General features: G+C 33.5%; 1 protein-coding gene across 1 annotated transcript; it reads right to left on the minus strand.

Moving 5' to 3' along the window:
- Positions 1 to 2,322: 2,322 nt before the first annotated feature.
- Positions 2,323 to 13,129, minus strand: LOC134699412 (large ribosomal subunit protein eL15-like). Its single transcript, XM_063561014.1, has 4 exons — positions 13,039 to 13,129; positions 4,871 to 5,049; positions 4,143 to 4,279; positions 2,323 to 2,750 (listed from the first exon to the last, which is right to left on the minus strand). Exons 1-4 carry the CDS (start codon positions 13,107 to 13,109, stop codon positions 2,445 to 2,447), a joined length of 693 nt encoding a protein of 230 aa, XP_063417084.1. The 5' UTR covers positions 13,110 to 13,129; the 3' UTR covers positions 2,323 to 2,444.
- Positions 13,130 to 19,480: the final 6,351 nt, after the last annotated feature.

The following is a 19,480-nucleotide window of genomic DNA, read 5'->3' on the forward strand; positions in this document are numbered from 1 at the left end:
TGCGTACCTTTCAAGGTCCTCATGCCTGTCAGACAGTTTTCACTTGACCTCGACCGCATTTCATGGATCAGTGAGTGGTGGTAAAGTCCATATCTCAGATACTATAAGCAATAGGGCTAGTATATTTGGTGAATGGAACGACTGTAAGGTGTACATGTCTAACTGGCAGGTGTCATCTGACCTTGACCTCATTTTCATGGTTCAGTTTGTGTTTTGGTCTATTTTTCTCATACTTAATGCAATAGGTCTACTATATTTGGTGTATGGAATGATTGTAAGGTGTACATGTCTAACCGACAGGTGTCATCTGACCTTGATCTCATTTGCATGGTTCAATGAATTTAAGTTGTTTTCGAGTTTTGGTCTATTTTTCTAATACTTTATGCATTAAGTCAACTATATTTGGTGTATGGAAATATTTTATGATCTGTCCGTTACGCAGGTTTTATTTGACCTCGACTATTTTCACGGTCCATTGCCAAGTGTTTGTGTTTTGGTCTGTTTTTCTTCATTTGTAAGCACTAAGTCACCTGTATTTGTTGTATTGAAGAATTGTTAGCTGTACATGTCTGCATGGCATGGTTCATTGATCAATGTTTCGTTTTCTTGGTTAATGTAGAGTTTATGCGACGGTTGTAATAAAGCTTTATATTAAGGTCTTTAAACATATCAATGATTAGTCAAGAAGGCGACAGTTCAGCATGTGTACTGATAGTAAATAGCCACAATAGGCCAGTTATGTTGGTTAGTTGAAAGTTCCTAAAAAACTGACTGGCGTTATCTATAAACCCCAACCTTATTTTCATGGTTCAGCTATTGTATTTTGGTCCATTTTCAGAATTCAATGACAAATCCAGATATGTTCAAAATTGGGGAAACCACTCCATACATATAATAAACCAAATTCTTTCTACAAAATCCGGCTCCGAGGTGAACTGAAATATTTGTGATGTTCATATCAGTGTATCGGGTATTATTCAACCTAGTTCCAATTTTCACAATTCAATGCTCAATGTTGAGGGTTTTTTCCTTCCACTATAATTATAGGATTCTTATAGGTGAACTGTCATTTTGGTAGATATCAGACCTTGACCTCATTTCCATTGTTCATGGAGTTCTCGTGGCAAGTTTGATTCCAAGATGCCATACATTGTATTTGATCAATGGAACGATTGCATAAAGTTTCGTCTGACCTGGACCACATATTCAGTTTTTTTCATGGCAAGTTTGTTTTCTAATCCCAGATACTATATTTGATCTATGGAATAATTATAAATGTACATTTGTACATATTCACCTGTTAGTGACCTTCTGCTGTTGTTTTTTCTATGGTCGGGTTGTTTACTCTGACACATTCCCCATTTCCATTCTCAATTTTATATTTAGTCAGGTTGGGTTCATCTGACCTTGCCAACATCTAAATGTGTCATTGGTCAGTATTAAGTTTTCATGGTGTTTCCCAATCCTAGATTAGTTCTATGGAATAATTATAAAGTGTACATATCTAGTTGGATTGGGTTCATCCGACCTTGCCAATATCTTAATCGGTCATTGGTCAGTATCAATTTTCATGATTTTACATCGCTCAAGAAATAAATAGACCATTCATCTTTGCCTGCTCTCTTAAAACTAATATACAAATGAAGACAGAAGCAACAAATACCTATTTTTAAGTCTGGTTTGATCAGACATGGGATTGAACCTATGATTGTTTAATATAGGCTAGCATATTCCATGTGATACCACAAGTGGATCCCCATAAATTGACCTAATCATAAAGTAATACATGTAAAGTAAGCAAACCATTCACAGTCAATAGACCATGACTGAGGGGGCAGAGCCAAAAAATCCCCATGGCAATCAGATGTGGTAATGGTAATACATCTGCATACCAATTATCATTGACGTACCACAAGTGGATCTCCATAAACTGACTCAATCACAAACTAATACATGTAAAGTAAGCAAACTGTTCAAAGTCAATAGACCATGATTGAGGGGGCGGAGCCAAATAATCTCCATACCAATTATCATCGACTACCACAAGTGGATCTCCATAAACGGACTTAATCACAAACTAATACATGTAAAGTAAGCAAATCGTTCAAAGTCAATAGACCATGACTGAGGGGGCGGAGCCAAATAATCTCCATGGCAATGGTAATACATCGGCATACCAATTATCATTGACATACCACTAGTGGTTCCCCATAAAACTGAGCTAATAACAAACTAATACATTGTTGACGCCGTCGCCAAAAACAGCATACCTATGTCTCGCTTTTTGACTCTGTCAAGGCGAGACAATAAAAAAACAAACAATTTACAACAAGACTCCCTTTTTTATTGAGTCATTTTGTGATCCACGCCTCAGCAATCTCTGTCAGAAACAAGAAATCGCCAAAAGCAGAAAAAAATGAAAAAAAAAAAAATTGAAGGAAAGTTTAACGCTTCCTTCGTAGACTGACAGTAGTGTTGCGCTTCCAAGCAGCACGACGGGATCCACCAATTGTTTTGGTAAAGCAATGTCCCTTTCCAAGTCCACGGGAGGATTTTCCTGCTGAAGTTAGTCCTCTCAATTCTCTGTGCTTGTGAACAGGATTGCAAAGCCAGTTAATCTTGGCATCTCTCCTGATGGTCTTGTGGAATGGATCTACCAAAATGATCTCATAATATTTGTAGGAAGAATCTTGAGCCACCCAGTAGGAACTCAATACTCGGAGAGCTCCACATTTACGACCAACACGTTCCTACAAATAAAATTTAAAAGTTTTGGATGTATACAAATACTATCAAACTTCAGGGTTGATTGAAAGAGTTGTGATATGATTGCAAATGAGACTATCAAATGCTGACTTAATGGGTAACTGTTCCCCAAATGAGACTATCAAATGCTGACTTAATGGGTAACTGTTCCCCAAATGAGACTATCAAATGCTGACTTAATGGGTAACTGTTCCCCAAATGAGACTATCAAATGCTGACTTAATGGGTAACTGTTCCCCAAATGAGACTATCGAATGCTTACTAAATGGGTAACTGTTCCCCAAATGAGTAACAATCTCTCATATGAGTAATCATTTGGTAGTGATAAAGAACAAAATTTTCTGAACGAAGTTTTATCTTCTTAAAACGGCACATATTCATGATAAATGCAGTACATTTTCCAAAAGATGATTTTCCTTATTTTGATTTATACCAAGATGATACAAGCCTATGAAAATTTAGAAAATTTGAATATTTTTAATGCTTTTAACTTTTTTAAAACCCATATAAATAAAAATGTAGTTCTTTGGGAGAAGTTGTTCCATTTTTCTATACATATGTGCCATTTTACATAAAAACATTTTACATAAGGTATCGCCCCCTGGTGTCAGCTGCCTTTAGGAAACCATAATGCTTTCCTATTTGCTGCTGACACAGGATGAGTCATGGACATGTTTAATTTCTACTTTCTTTTTGGCTAATTATTATATATTTAATTGATCCAACTTTTTGTGTACTATACATATGTGGATATCTATTTTTCTTTTTGGGCTGCTTGTTTGTTATCTATATCAACCACACTTGCAATAAAATGCATTAGTATTAAAAAAAAAATATACTATAGATTCTTTATCTACGTATTCTTTCAGAACTTAAATAGTTCTCGTTTAACTTTTTTTTTTTATTATCTCATTGTTTGTATTGTATTATGAAATTTTTTTTATTGATGTTGTAATGTTTATGCCCTTTGGGGCCCATAATTGGAAATAAAAATATCTTATCTTATCTTATCATAAAAAGACCCAATTAATTTTTTTTTAGCACTATAAAAGATTACTCAAATAAGGGATTGTTACTCATTTGGGGAAAAGTTCCCTATCTGGCGGGTTGTACCCAACCTGATATCAAATTGCCTAATATCAACTTCCTGTTAAAATACATGTATGTATTAACATGGTGTTTAGCTCACACATGGCTGTCGATACAGAATCTTGGAAATTGTCATACAAGTGAGAGATTTAACTAGCTTTAAAACTGTGCCAAGTCAGGATTAAGACAGTTGTAATACTTTTGTTTGGTGTGTTAAGAGCTTTCCATTTCATGTTGAGAATTTTCTTTGGAATGGGTATTTCAGATATTTTATTTTTTATACACACCTCAGCAATAGACCTGTGTGATCTTTGGAACTTCAGTTGATTGATTCCATGAGTTTTGGGTTTACCATATGTACATCCTTTGGGTACTGGACGTTTACGACCTCCTCTACGGACACGAACTCTGTATATAACATATCCTGCAATTGAAAACCAAACATTTTTCTTTCAGAACTCTTATCCACATCTGTGAAACGTGACAGGAAAAGCTTTCAGGAATGTACAAATGTAATATAAACCAAGCTTTCAGGAAATGTTAATATAAACCAAGCTCAAATGCCAATTCATTTTAAAAGGTCAATAAATAGGTTAATTTTGAAATATGAGTAAATTTCAAACTGCAGATTCACAAGTCTGTATATATACATTTTGTAGTCATTTTGCGCACACACACAATGCCCAGGACCAGTCAATATTGATTCAGACTATTTAAAATTTTCATGGTTTTTCTTTAGAGGATATTGATTCCCAAATTGCTGAAATATATTCTGAATTGAGATTTTCCCCGAGAACTAATTTATTATAATTATGGTGTTTAGTTTTGAACAAATTAATTAAATCAAATGACTAAATAAAATTGTTCACGTCTAACAAAAACCATACTACACTACAAAATGTAACTTGAAGGTAAAATGTTGCTCCCTTATCAATGAAGTTTATGTATACATAATACATTGAATAACTTGTGAATATCTCTTTTAGATTGTATTGAAGAAAAAAATCTTTTAAACCTTGTTTAGCTCTGTATCCAAGACGACGTGCCTTGTCTGGACGAGTTGGCCTTGGAGCACGATGGATTGAGGACAGCTGACGGTATTGCCAGCATCTGATACGAAGCAAAAATCTCATGACATCACTCTGCTTCTTCCTGTAGATTTCCTGCATGTACTTGTAGGCTCCCATTTTGAGTCTGAAATAAATATTATTGTATATATATGTACATGTAAATGAATACAAACAAATGGTGAAAATGGTAAAGGTTAAGGTTCATCATAACCTTTTGGCTAAAATGGCCGTATTTACACCCCAAATTTTACAGACTAACCTATACACCTGCAACAGTTTTAAGGGATGGCAGGAACTAGATATATAAATTTTAAATGCATTTTATGTTTCAGAAAATTATAAACTTTTCTAGATTTTGCTATCCATTTTTTTTCGTTCCTGTAGAATGTGCAAAAATTAACTAAGTAGTGAAAACGATTGAGAAGCTCCCCTCATATAATCAATATACACCTGTAAACAATAGGTGATTTAGCAGGTTTAAACTGTGTAACTGAGTGGACCGTATCAAATGAAACTCGGGTGTTTGTTTATTTTTCTATCTTCTGCAGACTGGAAAAAAATGCACATAAAAATGCAGGTAAGTTTTTAATTTTCTGAAACGTAGACTTCATATAACTTTTATATATCTAGTTCCTGCCATGCCTTAAAACTTTCCTGGATGTACCAGTTTGTCTGTACTCATAGTAATTTTTGAGGTGTAAACACGGCCATATTTTTCAATTCCTTATGATGAACCTTAACCAGTGCAATGACTTATTAGAGATGAGAAGATACTGAATATTTTATACATGTGCATTATCTTCACAAAGATGGTCAGGAATGCCATTTACCGTCAGACATCATTATATTTTTGTACATGTGGGTCAATTTCAGCTACTGTTCGAATCAACTATTTTAATTTCAAGGGGATTTGTCAAAATATTCATCATATAAAATTGTCAGGCTTTCGAGGAATAGGATGTATGTGTTATATGCCAGTCTGCACGGTTAGCTACTAGTCCGATGCCCCAGACTAGTAAAATTTGATTCAGACTAGTGAGTTTTTGCAAAATTTTGTTTGGACCAATAAGAAAAATGTCAGAATATTTGTCTTCGGACTAGTAGTTGAAAAAGTTTTTGGTGCAGACTGATATGCCCATGAACAGCTTAATTCTCTAGACTAAAACCTGGAACCCATATGCCACTAGGTCCCCCCCCCCCAAAAAAAAGAAAAAAATTGCCCAACTTACTAAGCGAAGGTCAGTAAAAAAAAGTGCCCCATGTAACAGTGGAGACAAAGTCACTGCCAAGGAAATGTAGGAGATACCGAAAATGAATAGACCTTAAGGTAGATACATGGTATACCGGCATATACCGCCATCTTGGATTGTATAATCACAGTAAAAAATCGGTCTAGTTATTTGACTAAATCTGCAAATTTGGAGATAGATTTGCAATTTAAAGGTTAGACTGTTTGATTATATAAAGAAAAGTTGGTAATTTATTTTATAAATCAAAATATTTAAACAAATATATTTGTTTTTGCTTTTAGAATCATTTCTTTGAAATGAGTCATTTAAGGGAAGATAACTCTTTTAGTAAAAAATTTATACTAGACTGATAGGGATTTTTTTTCTTTCTACTTGTAGCAAGAAAACAAGTTCGGTGACACAATTTTTTCTTTTTATTTTCTTAAACTATAGTACAAAACCTATCTTTTCACAATTTATTTCAAAATTCTATCTCATAGATTTTTTTTTATGCACACAAATGTGTTTTTCCATCAACAATCTAACCAAATTTAGGCAATTTTCAACAACACATAGCTTGAAAAATAGCACGGTAACCCATACTTTTTAATACATATCTGAAAAGAGCATACTAAAATCTTCATTTTGGCTAAGTATAAGAAAATTCTGTCTCAAAAAATATTTACTTATGATCTACCTTAAAGTGTACATATCATTATGCACAAAAAATAATTTACTGTCAATCATCGACATTGTCAATAATCCTCATGAAAGTGGAAAGCGTTTCATCAAAAGGAAAAACAGATAAGATTTTAACAAGTCCTAAATTAAAATATTGTTTGTGTCCCCAATCCCGACCCTGTCAAGCCAGGTGTGGATACATGTAGGTGGTCCGAGTACACAGTTATTTCGTAGTGCATTTCTTTTAGACAATAAATGTAAATAAAAAAAATCCCACCTGCGCTTTCTCAATAACATTTTTACAGTGTGTTGTACTACTTTTGGGACAAATTATATCAAAATTATAGAAAACTTCATCAGCTCTAACTCAAAATATGGACAATTTTGTGTTAAGGGGGTCTTGAAATCTTTTGACAGCTTCCGAAGTGCTAATTTTTGACCTTTTTCAGCTGGACCTAATCACTACTTTACCTAAATATTTATGACCCAAATTTTTTTACAGTGTCATTTCATCCCCCAACTTGCTATATGAGGCATAAAACATGGAGAATTAAATTTGGAAGGGGTATAACAAAAATTGGCAAGTAACACACTGTCCACATTAAGGACTATATTCGTGAACAACGAAAATCAAAGGACGATAACTGTGTACTCGGACCAGGTAGGTAGGGAAATAATTTTATTTTTCCAAAAAGTTTGAACATTATGATTATTAGACGATCGGCAAGCCTGAAAATCCAAAATGAATAAAATAATATTTGACTTAGTTTTACCAATAAAATTTTATGAGTAGCACCAATTTTGCATGATTGGTCGGGATTGGGGAAGCAAACAATATTTTATTTTAGGCCCAAGGTACAAATGTATGTATGTAATCAGCTAGTCCAAATAATTATGACGTTTGGCAAGGCTATTTTTACAGGAAGGCGTCCCAGAAAAAAAATAAAAATAGCCTTGCCAAACGTCATAATTATTTGGACTAGTAATCAGCTGGCAATGGGAGGAAACTAAGAAAAGGCAAGTTTGTCTTACGGACAACTTAAATCGTATGCCTCAACTTTCCTCTATCGCTTAATATTCTACTTAGCGTCTTTACGACAGTGAATCCGAAGTCTCTACATGCACCATCTTGCATGCATTTAGTCCGAGATTACTCTGACGTCCAACGGCTGTTATGCCAGACAAGCTGGGGCCGTGGGACGTCAGAGCTTGTCCCGTATCAAAAAGTGGATATTTGCCCACCCAAAATCGAAGCAAGACATCTCGGCACATTACAAACTCGGGACATGTCAACTCGGCATACTGCAAACTCGGCATATTACAAACTCGGTACATTCATAATAAAAATGTATTAGATTTATAATTGTGCCAATAAAGACTTATTTTCATTTAATTTGAAATTAATACTTAATAAAATATATGACTGTGACAATTTATAAATGGCTTAGCAAAAACGGTAACTTTTATGGTTATGTGACAATTTATGAAATAGACAAAAACGTCTTTTAAAAATAGTTTTGAAAATATAAAATCATTGCGCAAAATTGAGCAAATGACAATTTCTTTAAAAAAGAGAGATGTTAGTGTGTGTATTAAATATTTTTACGGTGAAATTCATTTTTTTTTCTTTTTCTTTAAAAATTTTGATAAATATTGAAAATGGCATCCCGTTTTGCATCTTATCTAATAAACTGTAAATAATTATGTTACATTGTCAAGTGACTTTTTTTATCATTGTTTCCTCAATTTGAATTATGTATTTTATTGATGGCACTATGACGATTTTATGATTATCTCCAATTAACTGCAATAAAAAAGAAAGGATGGCTACCTTTATCCTTTTAATAAGAGAAGTTTCAGGAAACAGGTGATGATTATATTTTGACAGTATAATAATCACATGATAATTAATAACAGCGGTATTTAATGACAGCCTGATAACATTTTTATGATATCCCGTTAGTAAAGCAGCTTGAGTTAATGCTGCTGAACTTCATGTGAAAAATACCATTTCAAGTACCGCTTCTTTTTCAATTTATTGCGTAAAAAGTACATATTATATATCTGGTAAAAAACTAAAAATATTATCATCATTTTCCTATCCATTCAGAGTCCAAAATCTACTTAAAGATAACGAACTAGACAAAATAAAGTTGGTTACAAAAAATATTCAAGATCCACCTCCATGGATAATAGGTCAAGCAAAAACATCCAGTAACATCAAAAACAGCCTCAGTAAAAAGAAAATCCGCATATCATTAAGACTAAAGCGTTAGAGTACATCGACAATGCATATACAGTGATATGCAGTGAAGTTTAGCATTTGATAGTTCATTGATAACATTCTGACATTCCTCCTTTATTATGTTCATGCTAAAACATACACACACTTCATGACGACTTACCACAACATCATTAAATAGGCAAAACACACTGCAAGAGTTATCCAGGTCAGTGACTCAGAAATGGAGTCAGGTCGTAACCGGCAGTAAAAATCAAATCTTCAATACAAATACAGTATACGTACTTACTAGAAAAGATCGTTAAGAAGACCAACTACTCTGCAAGAGTTACCCGGGGTCAGTGACCAGAAATGGAGTCAGGCCATAACCGGCAGTACAGATGGATCTTCAAGACGACTTACCACAGCATCATTAAAGGGGCAAAACATACTGCAAGAGTTATCCGGTCAGTGACTCAGAAATGGAGTCAGGCCATAACCGGCAGTAAAAACTAAATCTTTAAGACAAATAAAATCCAAAATAAATATGATTTAAAACAATTAAAAAAAAATAATAAAAATTAATCCTTTGAAATAACTTAACATATTTAAAATTAGATAAAATGAATGTAGGGATAAGTTAATTAAACTATTAAAATTATGCTAACTAAACAAGAACGCCCGATAACCTTTGGGTTTTTTTTCCAAATTCGCGGCACCCCAAATTATTTTTGTTTCTACTTTTGGTCATTATATAAATTTTTCATGTCATTAAGCCGCAAGTCAAATCTAAGACTTAAAAAATGGTACTTCGCAAGATCTGGTTTGCGCTAATCCAGTTTTAATTAGCGTGGGGCACTGTCCAGTGTTCCAGTGTACTAGCACTCTAAAGTCCTGCAACTACGGTAGGCTAGCACAAAGCAGTCAAAATTTACATACACCCTTTGGTTTTTTATTTATTTTATTTTATTTTATTTCACTTTTCTTTTTTCTAGTACATACAAAACATCCCACTAAATATTTTTGCAAAACTCACATACACAAAATTAGGTTCTTATTGAAAACTATCATATTTGATGAAACTTCTAATCTATTGGGCCTTTCCAGTTAATATCTGCTAAAGGGGGATGGATGGTCCTTTCTGAGGGGTGTAAAATTTATACATCTTCAGGGGTGTGGAAATGCTATGCCCGACTCGTACATTTGAACAACCGGACAAGTAATTATTTTTGTCTGGGTTGCCCGTGGACAAGTAAAATAATATAAAAGACAAAGTTCAAATCCAACAGAAATATAGAACTAATTTCAACATGTTCAAAATGTATAAAGATGTTAAATTTATGTAAAAGAAACCAATGGTTCATGACGATAAAAATTACATAATACCGAAAATAGATAGATTAACAAAATAAATAAAAATAAGTATGCGAACCCGAGTTGCGTAACATTGCATTGGTTTTGTCCATTGACACGGGATGGTCGATTAGGTTTTATCCATCTTTACCGGAAGTGTCATTTTATATGTTTTTGTATCGAGATTCAGATTGATAAATACTTTATAAAACACCGGGCAAGAGTAATGAGTCGAGTAAAAACCCTAAAACGCAAATGGAGGATAAGGAGTATTAAAAAAATACTGAAGCGAGAATTTCAGACATCGTGAATATCAGATTGCACCTGGCTATCTAGTATGGAAATTCGTAAAATAAATATTTTTTTTGTCTTTATATTTATAGATCAAAGGTCAACATTATATGTTGTCAGAGTGGTAAATGGAAGGGACGGTTTAATTGCCCATCAATACAATTATAAAAAACAAAAAAACAAAAAAACAAAAAAACAATTGTGTCAGTTGAGAGAAACAGCAAAAAAGTCAATAGTTTATCCATTATTTAATTTCTATTTCTTCACTCACTTTCTTCATTACACTCTAAATTAGTATATCAATATATGTACCTACTGGCTACAATTTTTATTCCAAAACTGCTGCAAAAATTACCTTTACATGGCATTTCATTGGTTGGTTTGCTGTAAAGTTTTTGTCCCATAGATGATGACCTACTTTACTAAATTTTTACAAATAATAAACAAATGGATTTCACTTGTTTGTATCATGCAGTTGTAACAGTGCTAAGAATCATATATTAACTACAATGAAATACTTCAATATTTATTGGGACCATCAGGGCAAGTAACTTTTTTTCAGGACAAGTGAACTTTACAGTTTTACTTGCCCAGGGACAAGTGCCCACAGCAAATATTTCCACACCCCTGATCTTAGGGGTGAAATTTTTGGTTTTTTTCATCTGACACGTACACTTATACGCAAAAATTTCTGAGGGTCTTGCAGCAATAAATAATTAAAAATAATTACATCTTAGGGGTTACAAAAAATACCTATTTCAGATCTTAGGGGATTTAAACGAAATCATTCGAATACGGAAAACTCCTCAAATCTAAAACAATTAATCTTTCCATATGCACAAATAATTTGGAGACATTTGTTTGAATATATAACAGAAAGATCTTGCAATGTTTTCTTTTTATTACATTTTCATTTACATGCATATCCATTTGAACAGTTTAGGTATATATTAGCCTTGAGAAATGAACATTTATAAGATTTTAGGCATAAACAACTTTTTTTATTCTTATTGATATTTATTAAGTAAAATTTCATTAAAAATTTGTTTTAAAAGTAAAACACTTTTTTTATATCAAGTGTTTTCTGATTTATGTCACGGAACTAACTTGTATCACTTTCTGTCCTATAATTTGTTCCATTTCTCACCTACTTTAAAAATAATAATTGTTATTTTTTTCTCATCGTAATTATTATATAAAATTTCTTTTTATGAAACATTTCCATAAATATATTCATTGGAGTGCCGAGTATGTATAGGTAATGTGCCGAGTTTGTATAGGCCGAGTTTGTAGTATGCCGAGTTTAACATGTCCCGAGTTTGTAGTGGGCCGAGATGTCATGTATTCCCCAAAATGGATGCGCTACTTCATCGCTTCTGGAGCCGACTGAGGGCCTTGGAATTATATAAATCAGGCATCAATCTCTTCATTTTTCATTTATCTTTTCATATATGTAAGTTTCACCTACCTGCAGCCAACCATTATTTTTCTATATTTTAACAGTTTTTAAAGAGACCCGTCGGTTTATGCATTATGCCTTTCATTTTCAAAGATTATCACGTGACCACGAGAAAACAGTGCAAATAACCATAATGTAACTCCTCGTTCATTTACGATGCAAGATATCTAAATGTCTTCATTTACGATGCAAGATATCTAAATGTCCGAGAGCTTCCGATTGTTATCGTGGTCGGCACTAGATGCTTAATACCAATCTCCTGTAAAAGGAGGTGAAAAAACGTGGTTGCTTCTAAATGTTAACACATCGATCTCCTATAAAGGAGGTTAAAAAATATAAATATTTGCATATTTGAGTCTCGAGGCCACGAACTCTCTCGCAACTTGACGTCCATTTGAAAGTGAAAGTCAAAATGCATAAACCGACGGGTCTCTGTAAAAACTGTTAAAATATAGAAAAATAAAGGTTGGCAGGTAGGTGAAACTTACATATATGATAAGATAAATGAAAAATGAAGAGATTGATGCCCGATTTATATAATTCCAAGGCCCTCAGTCGGCTCCAGAAGCGATGAAGTAGCGCATCCATTTTGGGTGGGCAAATATCCACTTTTTGATACGGGACAAGCTCTGACGTCCCACGTCCCCAGCTTGTCTGGCATAACAGTCGTTGGACGTCAGAGTAATCTCGGACTAGCATGCATTGGAACAAGTCAAGAAAATAAACACATTTTTATAATTGTATCGCCTTATGTAAACCACTTCGCATACAAAATCAACTGCCCTAATTTGTGTTCACCATCTACGTTCTGAAATAAAACTGGATATATAAATGATGGCGTTTAGATGGTTGCGATTTCACATGGATATAATTTCGTACCTCTTCTTCTGTTCGTGTCCTGAAATAAAAGGAAGTTTTAAGTCGACTTCCGGTAGGAGGTACCGATGCATTCGTACCTAGGAAACCTCGCCCTATAATTTGATTAACGTGAGATGAGTTCTTGGTGGGTTTAATGATCTTTGATAGCATACAGAATGATGAACAAAGGTAAAGAATAAATGACAATACATCAGGAATAAAACTAATCCCCCCCCAAAAAAAAATGAAGAATAGAGTAATAATGAGGTGTTAGTTCCAACTTCCATCTCCATCCGTACCAATTAACCATTTCGTCACCAGCTGGTCACAGTCCCCAGTTTCTTGGTCAATTCGTTCCAACTTTTGAAGAACAGTTTTTATATCAAAAGAACTATGAAAATAACCTTATTTATCGTTTACTGTTGACAATTTGCAAAGAATACATCTTAAATCTATTTCTATTGTTAATTTTGAGAATGATATTTTTTGACAGTTAAATATTGCGTTTGTAAATTATGCGATGATCTGCGATTAGCTGAGGCGATTAGGACACTCCCACATGGGGTGTCAAAGTAATCACACAATCACATTTTTTTTTACAGTCAAAGAGTATAAAATAATCATGAAATATTCGGTCTGGTATATAATCAAACAATTATGCACTATAAAAACGGCCATCATGTAATCATTATAACATAATCACTGTGACAAGAATGTGTCCCCAACACAGGCACTCGTCTCAGAATTTTATGAGTTTTTTCCTTACATAGGGAAAAAAATCTGAGACAAGCGCCTGTGGTCCCCAGTACACGGATGCCCCATCGGCCCGACTTTCATTTTCTATGTTTGGTGGACCGTGAAAATGGGGGGGGGGGGGGGGGTATCTAATTTGGCTAGAAAATTAGAAAGATCATATCATAGGGAACATGTTCATAAGTTACAAGTTGATTACATCTTCAACTTCATCAAAACTTTTTTACCAAAATGGGCGATCGAAAATACCGTGGCAGATGAGCGGATTAATCTGGCGCTTATATGGGCTCTAATGTTGGCGCTAAAATGTCCCCTGGTAGTTTTAATTTTTTGCTCAAATGTTCTGCGCCCGTAAACTCTGCTGACTGCCATTGGCGATTGCCAAATTAATTGATCACACGGTGTACATAACAGAATGAATCTCTATATTAGTATACATATCTTTCATCGGACTCCAAGGGTTGACTAGAGTCCAGAAATATGCATGGTCATCTCTGGACATCTCCAACTATACCTAACGTATGATGTTAACACCGGTGTAATATTCCGTACATCCATGATTACACCAATTATAGATAACTAATATTATTTTCATTCGGCTTACCTCGCAAACTTAAGTTTTTTCTTAGATTGTCTATTCATCAATATCACGATACCAATGTCGTATATATAATAAAATTATGTACTAATTTATCAAGATGGAGATATCTCCGGGTTATAAAAAATACTACTGTACATACGATTGGATCATTACATCAGTCGCACGTGCTCATCTTTTCACATAAATCAGTTATTCCAATGACAAATAAAATAGTGCTATAACATGCTAAATATGGTCTCTTGGAAGAGGGAAGTATTCAAATCAATATACAACACGCATAAGAGTACCATTTAAAGTCTTGTCATTTGCAAGTGTGGTTCATAAGTAGTTCTCCTTTCCCTTGTATCATGTTTATATATAGATATTAATTTTGGGGCCCTTTATAGCTTGTTGTTCGGTGTGAGCCAAGGCTCCGTGTTGAAGGCCGTACTTTAACCTATAATGGTTTACTTTTTAAATTGTTATTTGGATGGAAAGTTGTCTCATTGGCACTCACACCACATCTTCCTATATCTATTAAGATTGATTGGTTTTTTTTCTGTTTGAATTGTTTTACACTAGTCATTGCTGGGCCCTTTTATACTGAGCTTTCTATATTTGGCGTGAACAAATGCTATGTGTTATTTATAAAAATATAAATTGCAAGCACTCTTTTATGGAAGAAAGAGTTCTCCATGACAACCTAGGTGTCATATATAACGTCCCTATCCCTACAATGAAATGTCCTGTTCTGCTGACCCTTTCGGAGTTCTCCCCTGGAATTTGCGGGGCTCATGTTGATTATTATTTTTCTTTGTGTGTAATGTTTGTAAGACATTTAGTTGTCAGTTTGTCTGTTGTTGTTGTTTTGTTGAGATTAGTCTTACTGTTGTCGATTTTCAAAGCTTTGTATAGTTTTATAATTTCGATAATTATTTCATTTTGTTTTAAAAGACGGGCGATAAACTTATTCTTCAACATATCATTTTATCAAAAAAAAAACTCCCTGGGTGACTGGGGTATAGAAATATGGCCACTTGGTCTTCTACCGACTGGCATCCGTTTGGTTGTGCGGGATGTATCAAGTTTGCAGTCACGTCCGGTCAGAAGGGGACGTTAAATCCGATGCCTCGTGTAAAGAGAGTGCCACGCTCTTTGCACGTTAAGAACCCTTGCAACAACTCTCTGAGGGGTCCGTAGGTGGCCTGTTGCAAGGCAAAATTTCTGTCCCTATCCAATATACCCTCCTTTTCCGATGGCACTCTAAATTTCTCCGACCATCATCTCAGATGGCCTCTATAGTATCAACCTACCTATTGTATTTATTGTGAACTTGTTCTCGTCCTGAATATGCATGAAATATTTGCCACTGGACGTTAAGCAACCAACAATCAATCAATCAATATAAAAAAAAATCATAAACGATTGTTTGGTCTCCTTTGAATGTTCTACATGGCTTTATAATTAAAAAAAGAAACATACTTTGATTTGCGTGTCATATGACATACACATTATTTTTTTATTTTTTTTATTTGCGGTTACATCTATTTTTGTAAATAATAAATTAAGAAAACGGAAGACATGCGACTACCCGCCGAAGGCTTTTTATAAAGAAAAATATATAGTTGAAAAAATTAAAAAAAATATATGTATAAAACGAGCTGACACCCGATGAATTCTAAGTATCTGTATATTGCAGAAGGATGCGGTCTTCCCAGGTATGTTTTCTTATTACATTTTATTTTAAGACTTGGATGCTTCTTTTTGTAAATTCATTGGGGGTGTAAAAGAGTTGATCTAAGAACATTTTGTATGAATGAAGGAAGCGCTTCATTCTAAAAATGTGAGCGGTCAACGCTTTTACAACCTTATGAAGTTACAAAAAGAAGCATTCAATATTTATATCTACATTTTTTAGCTACGATCATGAAAATACGAATATCATGTTTTTATTTAATTCACCTGTGCACTTTTATTGTGGGACCAAGTGATAAGTTTTATTGAGTAATGCAATTGCTTAAGGAATAACACGTGATGTGCAGTTAGCAAATCAGAATAAAGTATTATAATGAAACATTAATATTCATCTATACAGTATTTAAATGTAATTATATGCATATACTGTCTTCTATCAGTCAATTTTTAAAGGTGTTGATTTGTTGTTATAGCTAAATTTTCAGTGTGAAATATATTTTACATATATTTCTTTATATAAATATCTTAATTATTAACTTCTTGAAAAACAAAGGTTTTAGAAAGTAATGAAAACATAATTGTTTCCAGTCAAAACTTTTGTTTTATAAAGCTAAATGGTTGTTGATCGGTGCAAGATCTAATAAAACAATGGCGAGGCAATGAGCTCAGCACTTGAAAATAATTGAGGCATATTTTGTAGCGTCAGACATTTGTCTCTGCAACAGGCAAACCAGAACATAAAATAACTGTTCATATACTTAGTACGTCTGAAAAACTTCCAGAGACTACTACACATTACTGTTCAATCACTGTTAAACTTTGTTTAAATTACGTTTTCAATTCTAGTTTTTTAACAGCAAAAAGGTTTTTCGAAGAATTTATTTTTTATCATTTAAGAACATTTTAACACATGTGGACCAATATATTCATAATCTGCAGCAGCACCAGAGAACATTCGTTGTTTTTTGCTACTGTGCGTCTCGTTTTGCTCATTGTTTTTGGTATTTTATGTTGTGTTTTTTTTTCATACTGTAGTTTGTCTTAACATTTTGTCGTTTTTCCTTTTGCTTATGAAATGGCCTTTTCAGCTTATTTTCGACTTATTAGTTTGTCACTTTGGTATCTGTTGTCCCGCTTCAAAAAATTTATTTGCACTTTATGATACAATTTTCTCAGTGAAACGTTAACATCATCAACATTGGTTGTATAATTTTCTTAAAATTCATCATAATCACTAGAAACTCGTTTCATTTAATAGACTTTCAACTAACTTTTAACCAATGAACGCATTTCAAGGTAGTGTTATACGCAATGCATCAATGAATAGCAAGAATTATGCTTATTACTGACGACAATCGCAATCGGCAACATTCGGCAGATTCCGCTACCCTACATCTAGTTAGATCGTTTGGTCTGCCGAGGTGTACCGAATACGACACAAGTTATGTTTTATTATTTCTTTTCAAAGCACCGACTGATCTTCCTGTCGATATTACTTGGTATACTCCTTCTAAAGACTTCTTTGGTCAGCAGTTTTGCCCTAGATGAAACAGCGCCAGCAACCCAACAAATTTTTCTGTTGAGAGATAACGAAGACTCTACGGATGAAGGTAACGTGACACAATTAAGAATCACATCATTTATAACGATGCGATTATTGCTTTTTGGGTGTTCATTTTTTTATATTCTTGAAATTTAAAGGTAATTTTTCTATTTTCTTTCTCTTTTATGGTAACTATTCTCTCAATTTATATTTAAACACTGCATTATTATAGTAAAATTGAAAAGGGAAATGGGGAATATATCAAAGAGACAACACCCGACCAAAGAGCAGATAACAGCCAAAGTATATATCTTTTCTTGATATATCTTTATTCTTCATTTTTATATATTTGTATATATATTTTTATTATTCATTTTATTCGTCCAAAAAAAGGGGGTTCCAACAAAATTTAATCTTATGTTTAACCTGATATAAGTTTTAAAACTTATACCAGGTTAAATATATGATTAAATTTTATGTAAGCTACTAATATATATATATTTGATATATACAATTTTACACAAAAAACTAGATCATATATATATATATATTGTTAACTTAGGTTTTCCAGATTTATCAGGCATTCTTGGACTGTTGGTCTTACTGTCGATTGTTCCATCGTTGTTAGGATCTTCTTCACGTAAGTAAATATGTAGGATCTGATAACACTTATATCAATCAATTACATGTCTGCCTCTAAATTTTTAAAGGTGTGTCAGGCGCGGATCCAGAGAGGGGGTTCTGGGGGGTTGAAACCCCCCTTTTTTGGACGATCAATGCATTTGAATGGGGACATGTAATTGGACCCCCCCCCTTTTGTCCTTTGTTAGGACCCCCCCTTTTTAAAATGGCTGGATCCGCCCCTGTGTGTGTTGTTAGGATAAAATCTGAGGATCTCGAAAGATCGTTTACACAGAAATTAAGATGGATTGTTTCAGATCCATGTAAGCAACTCGCGGACATATATGATCTGGATTTTAATCACATTGGAAACAAATACCTATCAAAATAAGGGGACACTTAAAAACAACACGACCAGAAATAAGCCATATATAAGTCATACACCTTTTGCCAACTAACCAGACAAACAACAGTCCAAAAAACACCTCTAAAACATATGTGTAAGCAGCTTGAATCCCGCCAAAAACGTCCTCTGTAATAAACCGTTGATTCTGCTCAACTAGTGGCGCCCACCTTTTTTTACTTTATTTTTACAATTTGTTATTATTATAAGTATTTTTTATTGATATATTTTAATTTGAAATAGACGAAAATCTGTACTTTGCAAATGTGATAATCTAGGTACTAGTATACTAACTTTTTTTTACTTTAATGTTGGAATTCATATCTTGTCATTTTACACATTCTGTCTCTACTTAATATATTTGAATATCTTTAACATTGTTGTTACTGAATTGATGTGCCTTGGCCCTCAAATACCATTTAAAAATTACACAGAATTATAACAATGCAACTGTGAACGACTGAAGCCCAAAACAAACTAAACAAACAATTTGCTAAAAATATTTCTGAATGAATGAATGAACTTTATTCTCACAAAACTACATGTCATAGTTACAGAGAAAATATATATTTACAATTACATATATGTATATATAAGCATGCACATGTGTGAATAAATAACGTAACTTAACTTGGAGGACTTACTTTCACCTGTATTGTTTTTATAAACTTACATAATTTTTCTAAAATAATAGTATTGTCTGAATTAAATAAACTATTAAATTTGTATGTACTTGGATTTTTACAGCAATATTCAGGTAAAAATTTCTTTCTCTCTAAATCTAAAGATTTACAAGTCATTATATAATGATATTCGTCACCAATTTCGTTTGCGTTGCATAGATGGCAAAGTCTGTCGTTTCGTGACA

The sequence above is a fragment of the Mytilus trossulus genome, unplaced genomic scaffold (genome assembly GCF_036588685.1).
Source record: "Mytilus trossulus isolate FHL-02 unplaced genomic scaffold, PNRI_Mtr1.1.1.hap1 h1tg000070l__unscaffolded, whole genome shotgun sequence".
NCBI lineage: Eukaryota > Metazoa > Mollusca > Bivalvia > Mytilida > Mytilidae > Mytilus > Mytilus trossulus.